At 39.5% G+C, this 26,135-nt stretch overlaps 1 protein-coding gene across 5 annotated transcripts in view; it reads left to right on the forward strand.

Moving 5' to 3' along the window:
- Positions 1–26,135, forward strand: part of SPHKAP (SPHK1 interactor, AKAP domain containing) — a 95,275-nt gene that overhangs the window by 52,604 nt on the left and 16,536 nt on the right. For all 5 annotated transcript variants that reach the window (XM_032697914.1, XM_032697917.1, XM_032697916.1 and 2 more), the window contains exons 4-6: positions 18,862–18,921; positions 22,171–22,305; positions 25,829–26,084. In XM_032697914.1, coding sequence (XP_032553805.1) covers positions 18,862–18,921; positions 22,171–22,305; positions 25,829–26,084 — 451 coding nt within the window. The remainder of the gene's footprint in view (positions 1–18,861; positions 18,922–22,170; positions 22,306–25,828; positions 26,085–26,135) is intronic.

The raw sequence follows: 26,135 nt of genomic DNA on the forward strand, positions 1-26,135 counted from the left end.
TTCTGATATGACAGAGCTACCAAGAAAAGATAACTTGTTACAGAAAGACTGCATTATATATTATATAGAAAGATTATGCCATTGCTACTCTCCTTATTTCAGGTGACCCTGTCTGATTTTGCCATGCAGTCTACTCAAACGGGTTAAACTACCTCAAAGAATTTCTTCTACATCAATATAAGAAGCAGTTTTTCCTCTTCAGAGGGTATTTTACTAATTGCTAAACATTTCATTAAACTTAATTCAGTTAACAGTGGTACTGTTTAGCAGCAGTTTACCACTGTAGATGAGAATACATAGTTTCGTACTAATTTAATTAGGTAGTAAAAATTTTAAAAGTAGTTTAATTATGGAAGTCTTGTTTTGTTTGTTTCTACTGAATGAGAACTCAATCAAAATCCACCAAATAGAATAAAATATGTGGATTCATGAGACATAAGTTCCCTGTAGTGATTTATAAATGTAATTAAAATATCTGTTTGTGACATTACCCCATGGAGAGACCTCATGAAATAAATGTGGTTTCACATAAAAATATATACCTTTGTTTACTCCACTATTGCCAGCTATCTTTCTTTGGACCTACAACGAATGTTTCCTGCTTTGGACATGCTTTTAAGCAGACCTTATTTGAAAAGAAAAAAACTGATAGATATTTTGTCCCTACTTTCCCTCCAAAGATCTAGATTATTTAGTTACCAGTGCTGAAAATTTGCAGTTGGCTTATGTTAGTACAAGTTAAGAAACCTTCCTTGCTTAGATGATTTATAGTTTGTTCTAACATTGGACTTTCCTAAAGTGCAAAGTCTTAATATTGCACACAGAAATGTCATTTATGACTTTATCTTAGCAGTTCCTAAGATTTAACATTTTTCTTTGCAATACCATTGCAGTATTACCATGATTATGATGGTATTGCTACACTGCTAAAGACGTATCTTAATTGTCTTTTAGGAATTCTTAATGAAAATAGTTATTTAGAAAAAAGTAGGATACAAAACCAAACAAAAAGATGGTGGTTTAGTCCTACAAGACATTTGGCATTCATTTGCCTCAAGATGCTTAAAGTATAGCATTAATTTTCCAGAGATTCTCTGGACTTTCATGCTCTGGACCAGCAACAGATAGAAAAGCCATTAGAATTCACATGGAAAAAAAAAAAATTCTCTCAAAATGGACCCAGACTCAAATGATCTCCCCACAAAATGTGACATCATGCCTTATCACTCTTTACATGACCATCTTGTCCCAGCACGCAGGCTGGGAGACAGGCATTCCCACTCCACAGCCTAATGAGGAATTGCACTTGAGAACCACTGATCTAGGAAAGCAGAGCCTTCCCTTCCCCAGCAGTTTGCCTTTGTGTGAGAGGCAATGGATTTCCAGACCGGCAGAAATGCTGCAAACTTCCTGTCAAGTATCCTGGAGAAGCAGAAACACTTCACACCAGTAAACGGCAGCGACAGATAAGGCAGGCAGAAAATATCTGCCTTTCAAGTAAAACAAAGCAATAAAAACCAGTGCTTATTTCTTACTGTAGCATAACAAGATAACACTTTTTAAAGAATCAGAATGTGACAAGGGCTCTAAAGCTCATTTTAAAATTATTTTATATCTCCTTAAAGCTGAAAAAAAATCTGGCTTTGCGGGCAGATGGATGAAAGAACAGTTTCAATGAAGTGTTAAATGTTTTGAAACATTCTTGAAATAGTCCAGCAACTTTTCTGTTTGCAAGTGCTCCTACGCTGTAACTACATAGATGCTCACCCTAGAATGCTCCCTACACGAGTGCATGCAATGTAGGCTGTATGCACAGACATGCAGTTGTATATTGGTCAGATCCAGCCCAAGGGAACAGCAGGAACACTTGGCCAGAGCAGGGGAAAAGAAGGACAGCAGCCCAAACTTCAGTCAGATTCAGTCATAGTAAAACACCCTCTCATCTAATTATTGGCTGCTTTTTTGTGACCCCAGGCCATTTGCACTTTTTCTTGAAGTGGTCTGGTAAGTCTTGGTGGCAGCACAAAGGAGAGTGGAGGACAATATGACTGGGGAAGTGGGGACAGTGGAGACGGTAACAGCCATTGAGTGGGCCTATGCCACATGGAAAAACCTTAATCCATCTGCAGCACAGGAGGAGGAAGAGTTACAGTTTAGGGTTGTAATCTGGTCAGTTGAGTGCAGAACAAACCTTGGCTTCTCAAGGAAGGGAAGCAATGCTCGTATCAGTGAAGAGACAAGACTGTTACCTTGGTGAGAAATAAACCCGATTGTTACCAAAGCAAGCAGGTGATGTGATTATGGATCACGTTGTCTATGATCCCTCTGTTTACTGACATAGTGAATAATGTCATTTTGCCATCATAGCAGCTGGATTTTCAGAACTGGCTGCTTGCTTTGCTACTGCATGGCTTCGCTGTCCTAAGCAGGTACTTAAGCATTATCACTTCCATTGCAGTTTAGCCATGAAGCTTGTAAACAGGTTCAGGAGGAGGTTAAAGATGCCATTATGCACTAATTTGAGCTGGCCAAATGAGAGTTTCTGTGGTGTCACCTCCTCCTCCAGCCCTACTTCATCTCTTTTACTGCCCTGGCATTTGTACAAACACACAATAAGTCAGTTCAGAGAGAGAAGTAACTATGAAATTAAGAAATTGGTTTTTTCTGGCCAGTTCTTCCTTGAATCATCTCACCATATTGTCAGATAAATGCCAGTGCTCACTCAAGGGACAGAACAAAAACATCCAGGAAACAGTTCCCACAAATTAATTCAAACTGAATGATAACATATGCAGAAAGGAAAAATCCTTGGCAAGGTATATTTTGAGGAAAAAAAGGAGAGCAGCTTTCACTTGAATTAAAGTAGATTACGAGTGGTTTTCATTCATTTCTTCACCCAAGTCTTTTTAAAGATTTGACACTACGTATCTTTAGATATTTAGGTACAAATATACAGATTCATATTTTGCATGAGTCTTTGATACTAGAATAACTTCCAAATAACTTGCTAACAGTGCGGACACTGGGTCAGGATATTGAAGTCTAAGCACCAGAATTTTTTCTATCCCTTAGTCAGGGCCCCTGTATCCAGTATGTTCTCCAGAGTGTCCAAAGAATGAGAGCATGCCCTCACTGAAGCATGAAGGTCTACTCTTACAGGAGTTCAGAAAGGGTGTTTCTTCCCAGGATTGGCCATAGTCAACAAGGATCTTTATACAGCCAAGTATGAAAGTGAAATCTTGAATCCCAAAGAAGATCTTTTTGTTGGCTTTTTTTAAAACAAAACCATATGTGTCTTCCTCAGTAGTGACCATGCATAACTGAAACAGTTGCTTTGTTTTATTGGGTTTGAATGAAGTTTTACATTTCCTAGTAAATGTAGCAAAGCCCTATTTTTTTGCATAAAATTGACAGACCTAGATACTAAGACATCTTCCCCCCTTCGTGAGATTGCACATGTCATAAAGACAGAGAATTACAAGGATGTTTATTTTACCTTTCACTCCATAATTACTCAACCATCTTCAGGAACAGCATTGTCTCTTTCAGAAATCAAAATCCATCCGCTGCTTTCCAGATCTAAACCATAATTACTAGAGATATTTTTAGTTTTAAGTCCCATCTTCCTATTCAGCTTGACGATACCTTAATTACATCCTGACAAGGTGCAGGAATCAACAGCTGCAGGCTAAATTGTGGCACTGAGTTGTAGTCCTTTCTCAGGCATGTGTGGGTGTTCATGCTGCTGTGGTAAGGAATTGTATCTTCCAGAGAGCCCCTCTCTTGCTTGCACAGAGAAATAAAAAACCCTCCTCTTCACCAATTGCTCTCTGCATTATGGAGCCGGTGCAGGCAGACCGAGCACAAAGTTTAAAAGGCCACTGAAAGTATTACTTGTACAATCTGTAAAATATGTTTCACTTTTTGCTTTTGTACATACTTGGCTCTGAAAAATATCTCTTCACATATGAGCTAACGTTAAGACAGAATTTAAATATGCCCTTAAAGGGTTGTATTTTCAGTACCACACGTATATCATACAGCAGCCAAAAGCTGCCTCATGAATTTCAGAGTAGGAAAGACTGACAAAAGATTTTTTTATCTTTCCTGTCCCTTCAGACTTGGACACTCTTTAATCTTCTGTTTAGATCTGCCATCTTCTTTCCTGTCCCTCTGTGACAGTCTCATACTGCAGTGGTTTTCTATCTGTGTTTAAGAGAAGTGGATGCTTAGCCTTACTCTGACAAAGCTATAAATAAACAGTGGGAGGATCAAGCGTGGCATTGCAGCTGTATCCTCTTCAGCATTTCACTCTGGCATATTCTCAGTGCCTCCATGGCCTGCTTTATCAATAAATGGGATTCTCGTGCTACCTCCAGAGTGGACATCTGTGACTGCTTGCTGCTGTTATAACCACAGGCTCCCTCTAAAATGAATTGCAGCCTGAGGCTTGTAGAATTTGTTAAATGTTAAGTGTCCAGAGCACTGGAGAAAGTAGGTGGTGCATGTGGCATAAATATTTATTGAAATATTTTCTCTAAGTCATAAGTGGCAATTAATTACACCAAACCCAAAGGAATAAGCTTTAATGGGAAGAAAATATTCACAGCTGGTTTTGAAGCAATGGATTATGAAGAGATAAGTCGGGAAGATTCATTAATGCAGCCCAGACATTAAAGTAGGGATAGTCTCTAAAATATCAAGACCCACAAATCCACCAAGTCATTTGAGATAAACACCTGCTGAAGAGTAATTTGGACTAAATTTCGGAGAGTTTACTGCTAAAAATGCTGAAGGGAGAGCAGTATAACACATCCTTCTGACAACATACAAGGTGTACCTAAAAAAGAATTGTGGCTGGTCTGGGGAGACACAGGAAAGTCACGTCAGGACCTTATTTACGTGAACTTGAGTGAGTCACAGAAGATATACTGAGTTGTCTGCTTTTGGAAACGCTCCATTAGTGCCTGCGGGAAGAGCAGTTGGAAACCTCATCTCATGTTAGACAGCAGTTGTGCAGCTCATGGGAGAGATTTTTACATAGACTCTGAAAGGAATAATGTGTTTTGTGGCTGTCCCAATGAAAATACAAGGCAAAACAGGAAAAATACTTTGTCCACTCACACCCAGAGACAGAAATTATCACTCTCTAATCATGTAAAGGACTGCACAACAGAAGGAAGGCTTGGGATGACTTGATTTCAAGTTGCTGTTTCCCCAACCTGCCTTGCATCCTTTTGGGCAAAGAAACTGTCAGTAGAGTGCCATGGTCCTATTTTGACAAGAATGCATTTTTTGATGGTTTGAAGTAGCCTGATCTCACTTTGGTGATCTGTACAGCTGAGGGATACCTGTCATGAAGCCTTGTGATTTATTTAGATTATAGTGCAGAAGTGCCTGAGCTGCTTCATACCCTCAGGTTATCACTCTGTGTGCTGGGCTAGAGGTAATTTTCTTCACAGTGGCTGGTATGGGCTGTGTTTTGGATTTGTGCTGAACACAGGGTTGACACTACATAGGTGCTTTTGTTATTACTGAGAAGTGCTTGCACAGCATCAAGGCCTTTTCCACTCTTGTACTGCCCCCACCAGTGAGTTCTCTGGGGGTGCACAGCAAGCTGGGAGAGTGTGACACAGCTGGGACAGCAGACCCCAGCTGACCCAAGGGATATTCCATAGCATATGACATCATGCTTAACAAATGAAGCAGGGGGAGAAGGAGGAAAGGGGGTACAGAAATTCTCCCACCTGCTGCCTCACACTTCTATTCATGTAAATCCTTTTGCAAGCAGCTACAGGGCATATCTAGTACTTCCAAACTAATATTTTAATTTCTACATTTCACAGCTGGTTCCTCTGCCAGAATCATTTTGGCAAGCATGGAAATTAATGTGAAACAAGCATTGCATCCAAATGCTAATGGATAATTAGCTCTGTCTTCCAAAAGCTTTTTTTTTTATTCTGAGTCACTATCAGGCTATTTTAAACACCTCATATAAGATGTATTCTAACTCAAGAATTTAACCCTTTGAATATAAAAGGTTGAATTCTACTGTGCATGGAAGAGAGAGCTACATTTCTTATACCGTTCCCAGTCTCCTATCTACTAAAAATTTGCACTGTGCATATTAGTTATAACTTTAAATTACTCCAAAAAGAAGTATGACAGCCAATGGCAGTGAAAATAATTCACCAAAATTTAGTCAGTAGGGGAAAGGAAATTGTAATCTAAAAACAAATATCTGCAAGAGAAAAGCAACAATTTATAATTTTGAGTTTCCTTATTTCTTATAATACTGCAGATCTCCACAAAAAGGAAATGTCAATCCTTATAACACATCCTTCTTAGTAGGCATTTATCCCTGTACTCATGGAAGGGAAACACTGGGAAATTACTTGGTTAATTGCTTCCATCCCAAGACAGCACCCTAATCCAATAGCAAGGCAAGAAAGAAAATCCTGCCTACTTCCTAAAACTTCTCAGAGGTGGAGTAATAGGAGCCAAAATAAGAGTAATGATTAAAAAAAAAAAAAAAAAAAAAAAGGAAGGTGGTAGAACACTCTAAAGAATACTGCCTGAAACCCACAAATTTCAGCTAGCAGTTAGTGAACAGCTGGGATCTTTCTCTCCCAGAAACCATAGGAGTGTGTCTTCTCCTTTGCATGCTTTATAATGAAGGTGTCACAAGCCTCACTGCCCTGCATGAAGGCATTTTAAAGCAGCACACTATAAAACCAGAATGAAGCTGAATGAAGATGACACGTTAGGCATTATGAAACTATGCACAAGAAAGCCACGTGCACACACTCCTGCTTCAGATAATCCTTGTTTCCTCTTCATTAGTGTGTGTGTGACTGCACAGTTATATCTTTAAATAGCTGAGAAATTTCTGAGTGGGCCTGAGTGAGTTCAGAAACTGTCTGCCCCAGGCAGTTGTCTAATTGCCTCTGTTCCAAATCAGGCTGCTGCTGCTGCGGCACCAGAGCTCCCAGTAACTAAAATGAGCACTTGTTTGTTACACAGATAAACACAGGAGTCCCATGACAGTGAGAACTTCAACATACGGGGGGTGGAAGTTCTTCTGCTTAGCTTTTGCCCTTAGCACAGACTTGTAGCTTCCTCTGTCATTGGTGCCTAACTGCAGTTGGGTGTTTTGCCATGGGTGTTTTCTTCTCCAGTATGCAGGACTTTGTACAGACAAAGGGTATGTTCACATGCCCTTCGAACTGAAATATCCACTTCAGCAGTCCATACAACATACACCCTGCCCCCTTATTTATTTACTTTTTTTTGTTCCCTCAAAGTGCTTAAAGACCTCTGTGAGAGGAAATTACTTATCTTTACTATTTCATACAGGATTCTGGAACTCAGTAAATCAGACCTCAACTGGGGCAAGACCTAAATCTGTCAAAAACTGCATGTAGTTAGGCAAAACATTGTCCCAGATCAGCTGTGGGTTTCTGTGAATAAAAATGGTTTGACAAACCAGCTGAATTAGATTTAAATTAGTTCAATTTTTTTTTAAAGAATCAAGAGAATACCTAGGATTGCAGTTTCAGTAAAGATGCATAATTAGAGTTTCTGGTTGCCTGTTTACCAACAGCAATAATTCCAGGCTCAACTGAAAAAGGAAATTCAAGTTGAGGAGAGTGCAAATTGAGAAGTGGGGGAAAAGGAAATTTCAAAGTTCATTTAAGGCTTTCTTTCTAATTATGCAGTGGCATTTAGGGTTTTGAGAGCATGTATTTAAGATGTCAATTTAACTGACTTGAAGAATCTTTTTAATGTTACTGAACAACACATTCTGCAAGCACGGTAGGCATGGTGATTCATGATTTCGTTTTCAAAAATTTGTGGGATCTGAAATGGTGGTATCGTAGAGGACACTTTTTTTTAATGGATGCCAACACAAAGCAGTCCTCTAAAAATAGGCAGAGAGAACAAGAGGACAAAACCAAAGTAATCCCCTATTTATGCAAAAGCAGATGGACCTACAGGCACCGTTCTTTCAGGGACACATTTGGCAACAGAGCCTCCCCCAATGGCTCTGAGAGGCTTAAATAGAAAGACAGAGGGGTCCACTGCCTCAGCAGAGCCATGTCAAACAACCTCCTAAAGCAACAGGCTCCATCAGCGGAAGTTGAGTGTTGGGCTTCAGCTTTTTCAAGCCAAATTTTAAGCCTGATGGTCTGTGGGAGGAAGGTGAGAAGAACAAAGAAGGCTGGAAGGTGGGTAGCTTTGATTAGCAGAGAGACTGTGTTGCCACCAGTGCTGACAGTGGGAGAAGGAGGAGCTGGTGCTTCTGCCCCACCAGTGTTCTTGTGACTCCTCTGCAGGAGTCACAAGTTTGCAGGATCTGGTATCTGATGTGCTTGACACGCTGCAGAAAGCTCCCATTTCGCTTACTAGAGATTAGATTTTCATTTCCAGTCAAGACATACTTGTGAGTACACATGGTGAAGGTCTCCATGTGACAATCTGTATTACATTCAGCCTTGCTGGATGATATCTACCTAATTTGACAATAGGCCAGAGGTTCAAGAGATAGAATTCCTATAGGTTTTATGAACATAGATGAAACTGGGAAATTTTAAGTGTACCAGGAGTGTGTGAACTGAAACCTTCCCTATAAAACAGAGAAACCAAACAGAGCCATACTTTCATAAACAGTTTACTGAGGGGAAAGTGGCAGTCAGAGCTTACACCTCAACATGCTGAAAAGTTAACCTTAGGATGTTAATACATAGGTAAGCAGGCTTTTCTAATCCCAGCATTCACTTGGCCAGTCAGAAAACCAGCTTTTTCCAGAACAATTCATAAGCAGAAGGAAGAACATGTACTGTTTCTCCATTTTTAAGTAATCTTGCTAATTCAGAGCTCTACTTATTTATAACCTGTCTAACAGCTGGGGCAGAGCTGCCCTGCAATTTGTAGAGCATGCATGAGCAGCCAGATGCTATGCAAGTCTCCTTCAGCAGAAACAGAGGTCAGTCCCAAAAGGTTTCATTTAAAATTACTGAAGCCATCACTGGCAACCATATGTTATCTTTATTATAGGACTTTAGTCAGAAATGATGAAAGGAGAGGTTGGTGAGCCACAGCATGGAAAAAGCCCTCAGTGAACAACTGAGATGGTGAAGCTGAGGAATTAGCCTTTTATTTGAAGCCTGCTGTTAAAAGGGGATGCAAAGAGCAGAGGGCATCCCTGCTGCTCTGGGATAATCCACAGCTCTGACAAGCCTGGCACTGCCATTTCTGCTTTTGTGCTTCCATGTTGTTGTTTTCCTACCAGTTTCTCTCTTATCTTCATTGGCTTTTGTGTAGCTGAACTAATTTAGATTAGTAGATTTAAGGCTGTGTTTAGAGACTATGAGCTGCTCAATTTAGAGGCTATGCCATGTATTGTGAACTCAGTTCTAAATCTTCTGAATTGCAGTGGAAACCACTAACTAGTTTGTTCTAAGAGTTTGTTTTATGTGAGAAAAAAAATCTCTGAAGAACAAACTGGTTCAGTCACAGAATAAGTGGATTTATTTATTTGTACCTAAAGTTAATCAAGAGATTTCTAGAGGGTGACTAGTAGACATTGACAATAAAGTGCATGGAGGTAAAAACAGTCACCAGACTGTGTCCGTTACAAAACTGTAATTTCTGTTGCTTGTACCAGTGTTTAGCTGTAGCTGGATCTTTTGTGTACTGAATGCAAATACTTTGAAGGGAAGGATGAAACATTCCTTTTCAAGGGGAGAAAACACAATGGTCTTGGTTTAAAAAATTAATTTTATGGCCCAGGAAGCAAGAAGAAGCACTGGGGCCGGGATGGGCCTGGGGAGGGAAAGGAAGAGTTGAGGAACTTATCCAGATCAGTTAGATTTTACAGTCTTGATTTTCATTCTTAATGTACATTTATTCTTATTGATGTACATTTATCATACGACTGAACTCAGTCAAAACCCGTCATCAGACCTGTTTTCCTTCCTTAATTCTCACCCCATTCTCTCAAAAGGAGAGAGAACTTACAGAATTGTGTGCTTTTACTACAGAAGGATGTCACTAACCAGAGGAGAAAAGGGGCCTGTTTTCAGTCTAGAGACAACAGTTTCTGATCCATTGGATCCAGTCCTGAAATCCTTTCACGGAAGGATTTGATTAAAGATTTATCAGGAGAGGCTTCTGCTGCTGCTGTAGTCCAGAACAAAGGCACCTTAAGCCCAGGGGACAGCAAGACACAGCAGACCTGCCCTTCTGTGTGAAAAACAGTACAAAAATGAGATACATGGTCTGAACTACTATTGTAGGGGCAAGTAAGAAAGAAACTAGCTCAGTTTAAAAAAAGCCCAAACAAACAAACAAACCCCCCAAGTTCACTGTTCCAGATATTGCCGTTTTAGCTTCTGATCTAACACCTCAGGTCTAGTTGTATAATGCACAATTTGCTCTTTCTATCCAGCTGATAGATACACTTATGCTTTGGTCATACCTGCTCATTCAGACACCACAGCTGGAGCAGCTGGAACTTGCATCCAATCATTCTCTCATAGTCACTGCAATGAAATATTTTCACTTGACATCTTTGTCTAGCAAAATCATTTGCATTTTTTTAATTAGGCTTAGCAGCATTTACTTCCTCATCTTTCTCAAGTACTGAAAAATCCTGTAGAGCACCACAGAACAGTTTGACATGCATAGATAAGCAGAATGGATTTAAGGACTTAAAACGCTTTAATCTTGTTTTTTGCTTCTACATGACATACAAATGTCTTTGAGAAAAATAATTGATTTTTATAGTAGTTTAGAGCAATGCTGTACCAAGTGAAACTATGTAGGTGTGTTTTAAAAAAATCAATAAACAAATACTCAACTGCCCCAGAAATCTGAGCATTCATTTAGTAATGCACCATCAATGTTCTCCTCTCTGTAAATCAAGCACGGTAATAATTTCCCACTTCAGTTGCTTATAGGATTAAAGAATTCATCTGTTTGGCTTTGTAGACTATGGGCAGTTACATTTCTTGGCTTACCAAGACTAGCCTAGGCAGAGACTGCCAAGGCAATCAGAATTTGAGGCTGCAGGGAGTCAAGTCTTTCACCTTGGTTTCATTGTTAAATAGCTTGTTTTTTCAAACCATTAAATATTTTATGTTCTTTGGTGCAGTTATTTAGCTAAGTGTGGCCTGTAGTTAACCAAAACAGTTAAAAATTCATGGCATTTTGGCATCTGAAAGTTTCAAGAATTTCTATGAAATGTTTTCCCTGGAAGTGTCTAAAATTTGAAAGTACTATTTCATAAAGTTTTATCTTTGTCTTTCTGGAGCAGCCTGGTCACTGATATGTTATTCTAGACTATGCTGATATTTGGGTAACAGGCCTGCCTGCCTTGCTGAATAGGAGATCAAAGGGTTCAGGAAAAGGATAAGGTGCAGGACTGGCTTCTGAGCAACCCATAAACTGATTTCAAATAACATGCACTTATTATTTTGCTCAGGAACAAATCCTCCTTTAAAATGTCATCTCCTGCAATGGTCTGATGGAACCATAATTTTTCCATACCAACAATCTCCAAATACAGGAAATGGAAAAAGTCAAGATTAACTTGAAGAAAGCTAAATGATGGTATCAATTATGTTTGATGGTTTATATTGGTTTATATATATATATTGGTTTATATTTATCATTGCTTTATTTGGACTGGCCTTGAAATCAGATTTCTCAGCTTTGTTAACTGTCACAGTTATATTATCTAGTTCTCTGAGATTCTACTTGGCATTTAAATGAGTACAGAAAGAAAGAAAATAAATAATCATAATAAGGCCTATCGAAAAAATAATTTAAGAAGATTAATGCAGGCACATAAGGTTTTACAGCAATGTACATTAACTCTGTAGTGTTGCACAAACGATAATACTTTCTATTCATTCTTCAGTAAAAACTCCTTTTGACACCAGTCTATAAATTAAAATGGTGACAGAGAAAAAATGAACTTTGTAATGGTAATGAGAGACCAGCAAAGGGTAGAAATATTAAGCTTTTTATTGCTTTTGGCCTTGATGGATGCAAAGTCGTTTATGTGAAGGAAGTTTTACACCCAGCATGTGCATATTCATGGGGCATTCACAGAGTTGTTGATAAAAAGATTCCCATCAAATGCAGTGGATTTGCCCAAGACCCCAAATTTCTGAAGATGCAATGTAGGGGGACTTCTCTCCAAAACCTGAGTGACAGTGAAAACCTGCTTTTCAGCGCATGAATCAGAATTATACTGTAAAAATTATACTGAAAGTTGCAACTATACTGGCCTCAAGTGTCTGTTGTGGAAGTTTTCTGTTAGTAATTGTGGTGAAACGACCGAAGCCACAAGCTTCCAAAACAATTTGCTATCAGCCTCCTTTCACACTAGTCCTACCAAACCTAGATGCTAACAAAATTCCTAGGATCTCCAAAATTATTAGGTAGTTTGTTTTGTTATTACTTAATGAGTAATCTTATGTGTCATTTTAGAACATTTATTTAGAAATCATCATTTCACAGCTTTCTTTTTTCTTTCTAAAAAAAAACCCAGAAAAGATACTTGAAACTCTATTGGGATTACAAGATTCAAGAAATTGCAAGTTTAAAGAACAGAGAGGTCAATGATTAGGGGTCCTTACAGACAGGATATATACACACACACATACACACATATATCTCTGTATTACAAAAAGTCAAGACTTTTTATTTAGCCATCACATTAGCATAAATAACTCAAGTGAAAATAAATACAAGGTTCTGTTGGGGAGTTTTGCAGATCAGCATTTTGTTAACCATCAAAACAAATGCTCTTGTCATGCAAACTGGCTGTATTGCTAGAATCTGCTGGAAAAGACATTTTATGCTATTCTAATGTAAGTCAAAAATATGTGAGCGTTTCTGGTCATTTTCAAAGAGACAAAGCTCACAGCAAATTTCTGGGCAAAATCTGGCACATTGCCACCCCTTTGATATTTTTCCTGTGGATTACAGTTTGCTTTGGCTCAGAAACACAGAGTAAAAGTATTTTTCCTGGGGTTTTTGCCGACTTCAGCTCCTAAGGGAGCCCGTCATGCAACTGTGTGTTCTATGAAACAGTCACCATTCCAGTGAAAGATACCTTGGAGCAGCTATATTCTGTTACTGTGCTGTGGGGAAATATGGGCATCTAAACTATATTTCTAAAGCCAGGAGACTCAGACTTAGGTCTAATAAAGCTTTAAAGCAACTGTATTGTTTTTCTGCTTTTGCACAGATGAAATTAGGATGAAAATAGGCTCAGAATTCCAAAACTGCCATCCTATCACAGAGTTATTGCTAACAGCAGAAATTATTGAGGTCAGAGATTCCATTAACTCCTTAAAACAACTGTCATAGCAATTACAGTTGATGTAAAATTCGATCACCCTCTTCACAAACTGTATCTTCGTAGTCCTACTTTAAAAAAGGGATAAAGTGTTTAGAGTAGTGTATAAGAAACAATACACGCCCTGAGAACAAACAATACCTGCCCAAAACGTGGATGGGAAACAACATGGAAGGGAAATGCCAAGCCTTTAGTATTTCATAGGATAATGCTAAGTAATCAGAACATCACTGCACGAGTGTAAGATGCATGTCACTCACAGTGGGCACAAGGAGCGAGGCAAGATGTGAACAAAGCACAATCAGATGCATGTTAATTTAAAAGTCATATTGGGAGAGCTTCATCCCTGCATCACCCAAACCAGGACAGAGAGGACACAGCCCTGACATACAGCTGCCTTCCTGCTCCTGCCACTGACTCTGGTCAGCAACAGATGGCAACATTTAAAGGGAACAAAATAACTACTGAGTGCATCGAAGAAAGCTTGAAGTGGGAGGAGCAGCGCAGTTTGAACTTGCCTTTCCTGCTGTGGAGCCACAGTCGCTGCAGTTCTCTGCCCTTGAGGTCTGCATTCCTTTCAGCGCTTTGGCTGGTTGTGTATACAAAACTGCCTTCAGTCCTGGGCTCAGCAGTCCCTCACCTTCTTATGTCACACAGTTGTATTCCTCATGTCCTTAGGCTTAGGCATTTAAACTGTTTTAACTTGGCACCCAGGAACTCCCTGCTCAGAATTACTTTCTCCTGACGTCTCTCCTGGAGCTAATTACCTTTTTCATTTCTGTTTGTAGGAAATTAAACATGGGTTTTATGGGCAGATTACAATGCAGTCCCAAACCAGTTTTTCCCTTTAACTCTCTCCTGGACTCTCTGAATTGGCACCTGGCATGTCTAAGTTGACTTGGAGATGTGACAAGAGAGGATGGGAGAAGCAAAACAGCACAGACCTTGGACACAAAGACTCTATAAACTCAGTTTCCAGACAGCATTTACATGCTGACATACCAACCAGGACAGCACAAAACAGGGGGAGTTCTACACAATTCCCCTGCACACCCAAACACATAAGTTTAGCCTATGATGAGGTATGTGGCACCGAAGCCAACCTGCTAGTGACACTAGGGAAAAGCTGAGGATCATCTGGATGGATACAGTGGTGCAGTGACAAGGGTGAAGTGATTTGTGTAACCTGGATATAGTCCTGCCACCATTTTGATACTGTCTTTAACTGTGTGGTTGTAATCCACCAACTCATGGATTAGAAACAAAGAAAACACATTTAAGAGTATCCTTTAAGTTACAAAGTCAAATGTTAGAAAATGGCAGATACACAGGGCTATGATTCTTCATAGTTTTACCCCTTTTTGCAGGCTTCCTGTTCACTATTTCTGTGTTGTATAAATGTGGGCACGTGAGGTAAAGTTAAGGTTGCACAAGCCATCTGTGTATAGTTCTAATTTTCTACTCTTGTCTCTTCAGTTTAAATTCCTTTCTTTTAAAATAGATATTGAAACTTTGGGGAGGGTGGTATATAATGTAGATGTATTTGATTTTATGGGGGGGGGGAAGCCCACCTCTTGCAGCACTTTAAGCAAATGTTGACCATAGCCCTTCACAACACACAACACAGGACTGTGGCTCTCATTTCACTTACCAGAGCAATTATATCAGTAAGGTGCAAGGGACAGATACTATCCCAGTGAGAGGGAGGAACAGAGTGGATTTTCAGTTCAGTCTCTTCCCTAAGGGGAAGCAGGAGGAACTCAGACTTCACAGGAGAAAAGGGACTGAGCATCCCAAAGCTGTTTCTGTTCTCTAAAGCTGCTACTGCTGGGGCAGGGTGAGCCCAGCCTTCATACATCTCTGCTGAGTTAGTATTTTGGCACAGAAGAGGATTGAAAAACAAACATATTTTCTTCTTAATTAAGTTTGATAAAAAGCCCACAAGCTAGGGCTTGCTTTAATTTCACCAAAAGCCATAAGATATTTCATAGGACAAAGGAAAAGCGTTTCCCTGCTGTCAGACATCGACACAGACAACAGAGAGAAGCATCAGCACTTCCTAAAACAAAGAAGAAAGGAGTCTTGTCTGGGGGGAATAGTACAGAGCAGAAAGACTTCACTCTAGAATAGACACTTCAGAAAAATACACACTTTTGAAAAAAATTACTGCTGTTAGCATTATGTCTCTGAGACAGTGTTTCTTTCTTACCATCGGTGTACTCTTTTATCTAGTATTAAAATGCCAGTAATACCAACTTTGGTTAATACAAGCTGAAGTGAAAGCAATAAGGAAAATATAGACAATCATATATTTCTTTGCTTGTCATTCAGCTGTTTGGCAGTGTTGGTACTCTGAAAAGTGAAATTGCTTTACTCTTCCTAAGTGAGAAGACTGTTAGCTTTTAGCAAGTAAAATATTCCATATATACAGTATATATACCATATATATACTGTAATATAAAAAAATTTCTTAATATATAGTTCTTTTAAGAAGTGAGATGTCTGCATAGTTTCTACACCAGCTTGAGTAGATTTCAGGACTTGAAATCATTGACCTAGAGAATTTCCTCCATATACCTCTTACCAGTCACAGAAATTATCATGCAAAAATAGGGAAAAAAAGAAAAGAAAAACCCAAATTTTCTCTGTTTGCTTTTTATATGATCCTGGAAAGTAAAGACTTTTTCAAGATGAAAGCTCAGCAAGTTAGTGATGGTAACCTGTGTGGTACTGTCATAATAGAAATGCTTGGAGAGTTTAAGAAGGAAGAGGAGGCTTGGGGGTCAGACCCCAATTTGTGCTCTTCATGTACAAAAACCTGCATAGTGCAAGAGCTGCTATTTACAGAGTGACTGTGTATTAAATAGTTAATGGACATGTAACATACTGCTTTGTGCCAGTATTGAGACTCTAGTTTTGAGTGCAGTGATACATGTTCACCACAAGAACAGTATTTTTTTCACTTGAGCAAATGGGATTTCTACACTTGGAAAGCTGAACCAAAAGTAGTAGTGCAGAGTGTGCCAGGAGGGAACTATAGAGTTAATTTATGGTTACAGTCTAGTTACATCTAGTCCTGCCTCCTGCTCAAAGCAAACAGCAAAACAGAAAAATAAATGAGTTCTTCAGTGTCTTTCACCACTGAAAACTATTTTTGCTGAAAAATTGCCTATAATTAAAACTGCGAAATCCAGAGAACAAGAAAACACTAAAAGACTACATTGGCGGCATAATAAATCAAAGTCAATGTGAATTTGACACGTGTGTTTGGAAACTGGATTCAGAACTGCTGTAGGTTTTATGACAGAAGTTCGTTGGGTTCTGTAAAAAAAGAAATAAAGGAAAGAAAGAGAATGTGACTTTAAATACTACATATTCCTGCTTATATTGAGATTTCTTCTACTGAGGCATTAGTGAGTTCTATGCCATCCACGCCACATGAACCAAGGATGATTGTTTTGGCTGCTCAGAAGGGCCATGTCTTTAGGATGGTGGTCGGTGTCACTGGTAGGAGTGTCAGTGTATGGCACAGCAAAGACAGGTACCATTGTACCAACATGCAGGTAGCAAAGGACAAAACAAGGCTTGTCAGAGAATCAAGTGTTTGGCCGGAATGTCCCCACAGACCCGATTGCTGCTGTGCAGCTTTTCCCCAAAGCTTTCACCCCAAATCCAGTACAGAACTAGACCTTACCACTCTGGCGTGGGAGCTTGGAAAACAAAGCTCCTGAGGAGCAGCCCTACCTTCAGCATGGAGGTGAACATGCCTGAGAGGACTCAAAACTGGCCCTGCACCTTCCAGCACTCCCACCCTGGTTGCCAAATTAATGGTCCCTAAGCAAACCCACCTCCGTGCACCTGCAGACTCATAACCATGTGCCCTGGTGGGCATTGGGCAAGTCCATGTATGAGCCAAGAGTGTAATTTTCGAATGATTTTTAACAACTATTGCTGATATGTGAAATGCCTACATGTGAAAACTCCGTAGAAAGTAAGAAAAATTTTTGTCTGTATAATTAAGCTGCAACATGTTTAAGACATTACATAACCACCACATTATATTGCTAGAGGATATTTTTAATACATTATAGCTTAGATGTTTTTATGACTATTTCTTAAAAGTTCACCAGATGACAGTGGCATATCCTAATTGTTGTCATTATCAGGCATAGAAATATTTTTGCTAAAATATAAAAGGGTTAGAAAATACATTTGTAAGTTCACATAAAGATGCCATTAAACTGTTTAAAAGGGCAAAAAGCTTTCTTTTTAAGTGAGATTTTTTTGGTGTACAATGGGAGTACTGGCTGGATCTTTCCATCTGCTGTGCTGGCTGTTACTGCAGATGGTCATAATCTATACATATGGTATGTGCATATATAAACTGAAATCAGGGTTGTCTTGGGGTAAAAGCAGGCACACAACAGGAGTTCAGATGCCTAACACAAGAATGTTTGTGAAAAGGATAATGTAGAGCATTTTTATTTTCTAGGGGATATTTACATAGAATTAGGATAAGAAGCATTGAGTCTTTGCTGGGAAAGAAACAAAACACAGAAATTGCTCAGCTCTTTTCAGTTAAATTCTGAATCTGGAATTAAATTTTGGAATCGGGTGTTGGCTTTAGCCGAGCCTTGAATTTGCGTTAGGTTTTGCTTTAAATCAAGATGACAACACCAAACTCTCTCAAACTTCAGAGCCTAGCTTTGGAGTCCCTGCTTCTAATTCAGAAGTAGAGCTGGAGGAGGGATTTTCTGATTAGAAAACAGCCCTCCAGTCAGCATATAGTAAAAGTCTTCAGAACATTTAATGGTGTCTGAAACTCATAACGATCAAAGAAGGGGCAGAAAAATTTGTCATTAAAAGTAGTACTTTCTGGTAAATCATGTACTTACTAGGCAGTTCTGCAACCTATGGTAGTACCTGATTAGCACTACTGAACACTTCTGGTTGCATATTGGCTTATGAATAAAGGTTAAAAAAAATATTTTCATAAGGTTTTGAACTTCTTTAAACTTAGAAATTCTGGAAAATTAGGAAAATTACTCCAGTATTTATGTGGCGTGCAGAAAAACTCAAAAAGCAACTCACAACTGTAGTTATGAAACATTTAGCAATGAGTACCTGAAAAGAAGAAGAAGCCGTTGAAAAAGACATAAGGAATTTATCTGATATACGGTCAAATGCATTTTTAACATTTTCTCTACCTTTTCTAATATCCTCTGTATTACAGTTTATTGGCAACATTTGCTCGTTCATCAGGCAAGCTGATTGTCAGAGCAGATATAACCATGACTCTTATTCCTTTTTTTCTCCTTTCTTGATATCAAGAAAGTTCTCTTTGCTAACCTTTCAGCCTTTCTTGTACTAGGAAAAGGCTTCATATATTCAGCTACAAGGCTAGAAAAGGAACATATACTGACTTTCAAAGGGTTGCTGCCACTCTAATACAATTTCATAAGCTACTGTTTCTTTTTCTCTCATTACAGGTTTGTTTTGTGAATTTAGATGCCAACAAAGATGATTGCAGCGATGAGCAAGTGAAACAGGTAACTGTTTAGGTCTTAAAAACACACACAGTGGACCTAGTCAGGTGTGCCAGAACTCTCCAGTACAAACACAGATCAAAATTCTATGAACAAATCAAAGCCAGCCCTGGATTTTTAATGCTTACAGAGAGCAGTGCATGAGGATTCTGAAACTGTCTCAACACTGGACCACATTGTATAACTTTTCTTACTCCCATCCCAGAAATTCATAATGGATTGATGCAGTCTGTGAAATCACAACAGTTTTATGAGTAGATTTCTTGCTCAGCCTTGGTTTTGTCAGAGAAGTGAACATAGATATGTCATACATCCAGTTTTTTAAATTGTCATAATACTGCATAAAAAGAGTTTCTGGTTCCTCTCTGTCCTACTGCCTAAAAGCCTTTGAAAAATCTTTCACTCATTTAGGTCTTGTTCAGCTCAGCAGTCTTACTCAAACTCCAGACAGTGTGATTATGTGGTCTTTAGGAGGGGTCTAGGTAAGACAGAACTAAAGGTATTTTTTATCTGTTTAACAGAAGGTTCTGAGGGTAGAAAAAAAGGGATTTTAAAAAAATAATTAAAAAGATCGGTTATTTTACAAACACTAAGACAAATTACATCATGATATGCTATTTAAGATACATGCTGTTCCAAAAGAAACCTTAAAACTGTTGAAGTCACATTTTAAAGATATGGCCTAGTGTCAGTTTTGTACTTACATCTTCCTTTATCAGTTCATTTCCATCATCCTGGCTTGGTGCCTATGATAAACACAGCAATATGGGGGCAATATGTAGTGAGTGAACAAAGGTAGGGTCTCCTGACAGCACTCAGGGAATTCCTTGGTTAAAGCATTACAGTTAGTTTGCTGAAACTACTTTTAGCTCATAGAACAACCAGTGCTGGGACCTTGATGCCTCCTGCAAGTCATTTGCTAGCAGGACCAGTTTTTCTATGCTGTTTTCTGCACCCTGGATCTGTGAAAATTCAGACGTCAAAAATAAATACAGGATCTTGCAGCAAAATGACTTTTCTGTTGAATCAGCAGGTTAACTGTGCAGAACAGCTTGAGAGGGTTTACTTTACTGAATCCCTAGAAGCACTAGTTGTTTTCTATTAAGCAGAGGTTTTGTTGTTGTTTACAGTGTTTGTTGAGGAACAAAAGCTGTAGCAGCTCATGAGGAAATACCACAAATTTCTCCCTCAGTCTTAGAACTAGATATCTGTAAAAGCCATCTGAAATTAGCTTTGTGCAGCCACGCTTTACAATGCCTGGAGGTTTGACGACTCCTTTGCAAGCACAAAACCCCTCTGGAAGCAGCTGCGTGTTTTTTATCTACCAGCCTCAGAGCAGGGCTGTGTTCACCACCCTGAAGCTCTGACGTGGCAGCAGAGCCTGGTCAGCTCCCCAAAGCGCTGCACCCACCGTGCCCACAGCAGACATTCCTCTTCTGGCACGAGGGCACTGGTAACAGAGACACCCCAATGTTTGGCTGTATTCTAGAAGGGCAGTTTCTGATGCATTTATGTGCAAACACATTTATTCACCCTGAACGATACTCTTTTTCTTTTTTAGTTTTCAATGTAGGTAACGAAAACTCCCTGCTAGCACGAGGTGCTTTTTCATTCTTCTCCAAGAGGAAACTCCCTCATCACGTTTTTTGTGTATAATAAGCAGTTTGTGTAAATTACCATTGAGTAGGGTGGAATTTTATAAAACACGCTGGTGTCGTGAAAACATTTCTTAGAAGAATTTTGAAGATGTTAGCCTAACTATTTTTCATATGAAGTATTTAACCATTTTCTAACAGTTACTTTATTTACTAAGAGGTACTGTTAGGATTTTGCATTACCCACAGAACCTTGAAATGGGTTAAATTGAGGGGAGTTTAGTGTAAAATAATCATGTTTTCAGACTTCTTTTTTTAATTCTGAACAAAAGGTAAAGAACTGAAGTAGAAGGTATATAAAATGCCATCATTTCCTGCCTAGGAAATCTGATAAAATGTGGCAATTTAGTCAGTAGAAAAATAGAGATATGTAGGGAAATGTGTGTGATAACAGAAAGGTTATAATTTGGAAAAAAAAAAAAAAAAGGATGAGAACTTTTTTGTGCAACAGTAAAACGTCAAACTGAATTGAAGGACTGAATTTAGTTATGTCAAATAAAAGTACTTAGTCTCATGTGATTCAATCTGCTGAAAAGTGAACTGTTCTCTAATATTGATTTAGCTTTTCTAAGCCAGAAAGTTTTATTATGTCTAATTCACTCCAAGGAAAAATAGCAGTACTGCAAGCTTAATATTTTGAAGATGAAAAGGAAGAAGTGAAGCAAAGCCTATGGCTGGGTGCCCAAGATCTGCACTCCCTGACTGGCTTTGCCATGTGTTGTACACTAACACATGGGCTCTGTTAGTGCCTAAAATGGAGGTGGCATTTACTCTACTCCCTCTGTAAGGGGTCAGCCTTGATTTTGTGTTCTTAGAACAAGCACACAGAGATCCCTGGCAGAGGGAACTGCACTCTCAGGCACTGTCCTTTTGTCCTGGACTTTGTACACAAAGGAGCACAGATGTCCCCTGCACGGGCTGGGGACTGGCTCCCAGCAGTATGGCAGCACAAATCTCCTGTGTTACGTAGCGTCACTGATGCTGTGACTGTTACTGCTTTTACCTTTAGCAAATATGTAACATAGGAAGTGACTGTGTCATTACACATGAAAGGTCATGAAGGTGCCCAGTGGAACAGCAAAGAAAGGTGTATTTCATCTGTGCCTTCAATATTTCTGTTGTTCCATGTTTAGCACTGTGTTGATTCAGTCAGCAATTTCCAGCTAACTTTTCCTTTGGTTTCTTGCTAGTTAGAAGCCTGGAGGAAAACAGGAAAATCTACCCTATTCTCATTACCACACCTAACAAAGCTTTTCTGTTTCAGACCACAACAGAGACAGAGACAGTGTTTCAGTCTCTCAGGAACTCACTTGTAATAGGAAGCATTTAGATTCACAAATCCAGTCAAGCCATTTATCACTTGACAATGTCAGGGATGGCAGATTGTCCTGCTGGACACTTGTGCAGATGGTATCTCAAAAGAAAGAATGTGCATTTTAATGCTGCCAGTTCTATTCTTAATCTAGTTGAAGTATTACTTTCAAGTAAGCTTTCTAAAGTGATACATATAAGTGGTATTTCATTTTAGTATTTCTGAATATAACTGTGCAACTCAGATTTCATTACCTGAGAGTAAAATCTATCTTTCATACTACAGAAGTTGATCAGCGTCTCACCAAACCTCCCTAAACTCATCAGCTCGATGAACGTACAGCCACCAAAGGAAAATGAAATAGTCCTGCTCAGTGGATTAGCATCAGGAAACCTTCAGGCCGACTGTGAGGTTCCCCAGGTAGGAATCAAACTCATCTTTAAGATCACATCACACCTGTGAAGGATGGAATTTGGAATACGGGAAAAATTAACCCGAAAGCAAAGACCTCACATCAGTTTGAGATGAGTGGGAGTTTGCAAACATAAAAAAAAATCAACAGACTTGTGTTAGACAGATTTAAGCCTGTGGTGGGCAGGGACACACACACACACACCATTTACACAGATAGGCGAGATCCTGCTATTCCCTCTAGATCCTGAGGGTGTCTGGGTTGCAGCTGATAATGGTTTGAGCCACATTAGCAGTTGATCCTTCAGGGAAGGCAGGCATTGGTGGCAGAGATGAGATTCATATGGCCAGATTTCAAGAGTAGCAGGACTCAGAAGGGCAGCACAGAGGGAAGAGGAAAGATGTAACACTTCTGTGCACAGAGCTGGGCCAGGGCACAGCTGCTACAGACTCCCTTTCAAGTGAAGTCTTGCCACTTCCCACTTTTGTTCCCAATGCATCTTCTCCCCTGCGTGCACCTTGGAAAAGGGCTGATGATAGGACTTGAAGATTCTAGAGGCTACTGTAAGCCTGAATGTGATCAATGTGAAAATACCAAGTGACGTTAAACGTATCAGAGATGACACCTCATTTAGCTTCTGTCAACTTAAAAAGTAATTAATGCATTAATTAAAATTTAACATTTAAAGGAGCTAGAGGCGAGGTTCTCATGCTAACTCCTTCACTCCCATTATTGCCAATTAAACGTTCCCTATCTGTGATCTGAAAGCCAAGAATTCCTCTTAGTGGCACCACATAGAGAAAGGAAGCAAATGATAACATTTGCTTAAAGACATTTTAATACACAAGTTCCAGAAGCTTAACTCCTTATTGTAATAAGAGCTATTTTCTTCCTTTCCATTTTTGTCATCCTTTATACCTGTTCATGTATGTGTAAAGAAATAGAGTGAAAAATATGTCAGTATTTTTGGGCCTAATTCTGATCTAATTGGGTCATTCATGAAATGGGAACAACTTTATAGACTAGAATCATAGAATGGTTTGGGTTGGAAGGGACTTTAAAGATCATCTCGTTCCAAACCCCCTGCCATGGGCAGGGACTCCTTCCACTAGACCAGGTTGCTCAGAGCCCCATTCAACCTGGTCTTGAACAATTCCAGGTATGGGACATTTATGATTTCTCTGGGCAATCTGTTCAAGTGTCTCACTACCCTCACTATAAAGAATTTTTCCTAATATCTAATCTAAACCTATTCTCTTTAGTTTGAAGCCATTCCCCTTTGTCCTGTCACTACATGCTCCTGTAAATAGTCCCTCTCCATCTTTCTTGTAGGCTCCCTTCAGGTACTGGAAGTCCTGAATCATGTCACCCTAAAGCCTTCTGTTTTCCAGGCTGAACAAGCCCAACTCTCTCAGCCTTTCCTCATAGGAGAGGTGCTTCATCCCTCTAATCATCTTGGTGGCCTCCTCTGGACTCGATCCAACAGGTCAATGTGCTTCCTGTGCTGGCAACTCCAGAGTTGGACACTACTCCAGGTGGGATCTCACCAGAGTGGAGTAGAGCAGCAGAATCACCTCAGTAGAGGGGCACAGTCACCTCTCAAATTCATTAAAACTGCAGAATTATCCTGGAGTACAAAACTGTCCCAGCAAACTTACAAAAAACCCAAACAGATATTGCCAGGTTTGTCTGCTGCAGAAAAAAAGAAGCAGAAAACTTCTTTTCACTGAAATTAACTTGTGTACAAAAGTCTTCCTGAAGCAGACCCTGTAACAGCTGTATTGCAAAGATCATTGAATTTTATGTTATACCAATAAGCTGATCATTAAAGAGAGAAATTACCTAGTTATTGAGCTTCTTGCCATTTGTGACTAATGGCTGAATTTAGAAAGGTTTAAAAAACATGAGCACAAGGCTGTGGTGGGAGCACTGGAGCTCCCAACCCTACAGCACAGGGGCAAGCTACTGCAATATGCACAAGGGTGTTTTGAGGCTCAAACAAGGTAACTCAAGCACCCAAGACATCCCCATCTCCATAGAGGGAACTAACCTAAATTTTTGTCTTGTAAGACAAGTAAAGCCTTGCATTGAGACTGGATGAGATTTATTGGCCAGATATGCCATCATCACACTTTTGTTTGGCTTTCAGAGAATTTCATTTGTAAGGTGACTGGCAGAGTTTTCCTGCAAGGATTTTTATGTTGCTCACCCCTCAGCCCTTTTCACAAGCATAACCCTGCAAACTGTGGCCTGGAGAAACAGCAGAGGAATGTTTGATCTAAGGCTGCATCTATTTTTTATTACATTTTTCACAATACAGTATGCTCACGTCTGATTCAGCAGTTGTTTCGTAGCAGCTATCTAATCTATCTTTTCTGTTTTACTTTTAACACACTAATTTATCTGGTTTTCTGTTCAGACACATTTTTTAGGTGGAAAGGAAGAGCAGGCTAATAAACATGCTAGTCCAGCGTAGCACTCATTCTACTGTCTTTATTACTAGATATCTGATTGTATTCACACTCAAAGACAAAAGGTCCAGAATGAGGTTACATTATGGTAGATACTGTGCAAATGCCCAGTGGGTCCAAGGCATCTTTTGCCCAGCTTAAAATTCACTGCCTCAATCCAAAGTTGGTTCCACCCAAGCTGGTTCCTTCCTGGGGGCCTGGAGTTAAAAGCACAGGATCACAGGCTACAAAAGCTTGGCTTTGCTTCAGAGTACATCCATACAACAGGCGTGGTCCCATGCAGAGATATCGACTTAGCTCTGTTGTTGTATAAATGTCCAACAGTTTTTAATATCAATAAAAGGAGGATAACAAGAGTTCCTTTCTCTCTGTTTCTGTACAACTCTCGACTTAATTGTACAGCTTCTCTGGGTAAGACAGTTTTATATAAAGGCTCATCACATTGTGCACTGGAGCCCCGTTTCCAGTGGGAGGTTATATAGGCCTGAAATAATGGGGCTTTGGACAAAGAAGGAATGAGAGGAAGAGCAGCAAAGAAACAAAATAAAACGCTATTTTAAAACAGTCTGTAGGAACACTAAAGGTGACCTGTTCTTAATCTTGTCAGCCAGCATTTACAGGGCTGCCTTCAAACAAGCATTGCAAGGGAAATTATCTTGAAAGGGAATTCATACCCACAAACAATCCCTTCAAGAGACAGGTAATGCCGGGTGGTGCGAGGCCATTAATAACAGCATGTCAGATGGCTAACTGCAAATAAGTCTCTGTCATTAAAACAAGTTGATTGAAAACAAGCAACTTGGCAATTTCAACAAAATTGCCAAGTATCCCCTGTGATACAGCTGGGTTCTCTACTAAAGCACTTGTATAACAAAAGCTGTCAGTCCAAGAAGTCTTATTTTGGCATATATGTAACTGGACACTGTGTTACTAATATTTAAATGACAAATCATATTACATCTTTGCAACAGAACATCCTCGAGATATTTATAGAGAGGGAAGCTTAAAATAAGTTTTATTTTTTAATTAAATAACTGTCTGAGATTCTTTTCCCCTCTAGTGTCCTTGGCTGGCAGATGTCTGCCTGGTTCAGTGTGCGAGGGGGGACAGGAGAAACAGCCCAAGCTGCATCATTTTTGAAATAAACAAGTTTCTGATTGGACTTGAGCTTGTTCAGGAGAGGCACCTGCAGATAGAAACTCGTGTCTTAAAGCCAGAGGATGACACAAACTGCTCCGTGTCCTCAATAGAAGAAGATTTCCTCACGGCATCTGAGCACCTCGAGGATGACAACGAGGCTGATGAATGCAAAGCGGGTAAAAGCAACGGGACTGAGAATAATTCTGCTGTTGTTGGTACTGCAAAAC

Source organism: Chiroxiphia lanceolata, chromosome 10 (genome assembly GCF_009829145.1).
Source record: "Chiroxiphia lanceolata isolate bChiLan1 chromosome 10, bChiLan1.pri, whole genome shotgun sequence".
Lineage (NCBI taxonomy): Eukaryota > Metazoa > Chordata > Aves > Passeriformes > Pipridae > Chiroxiphia > Chiroxiphia lanceolata.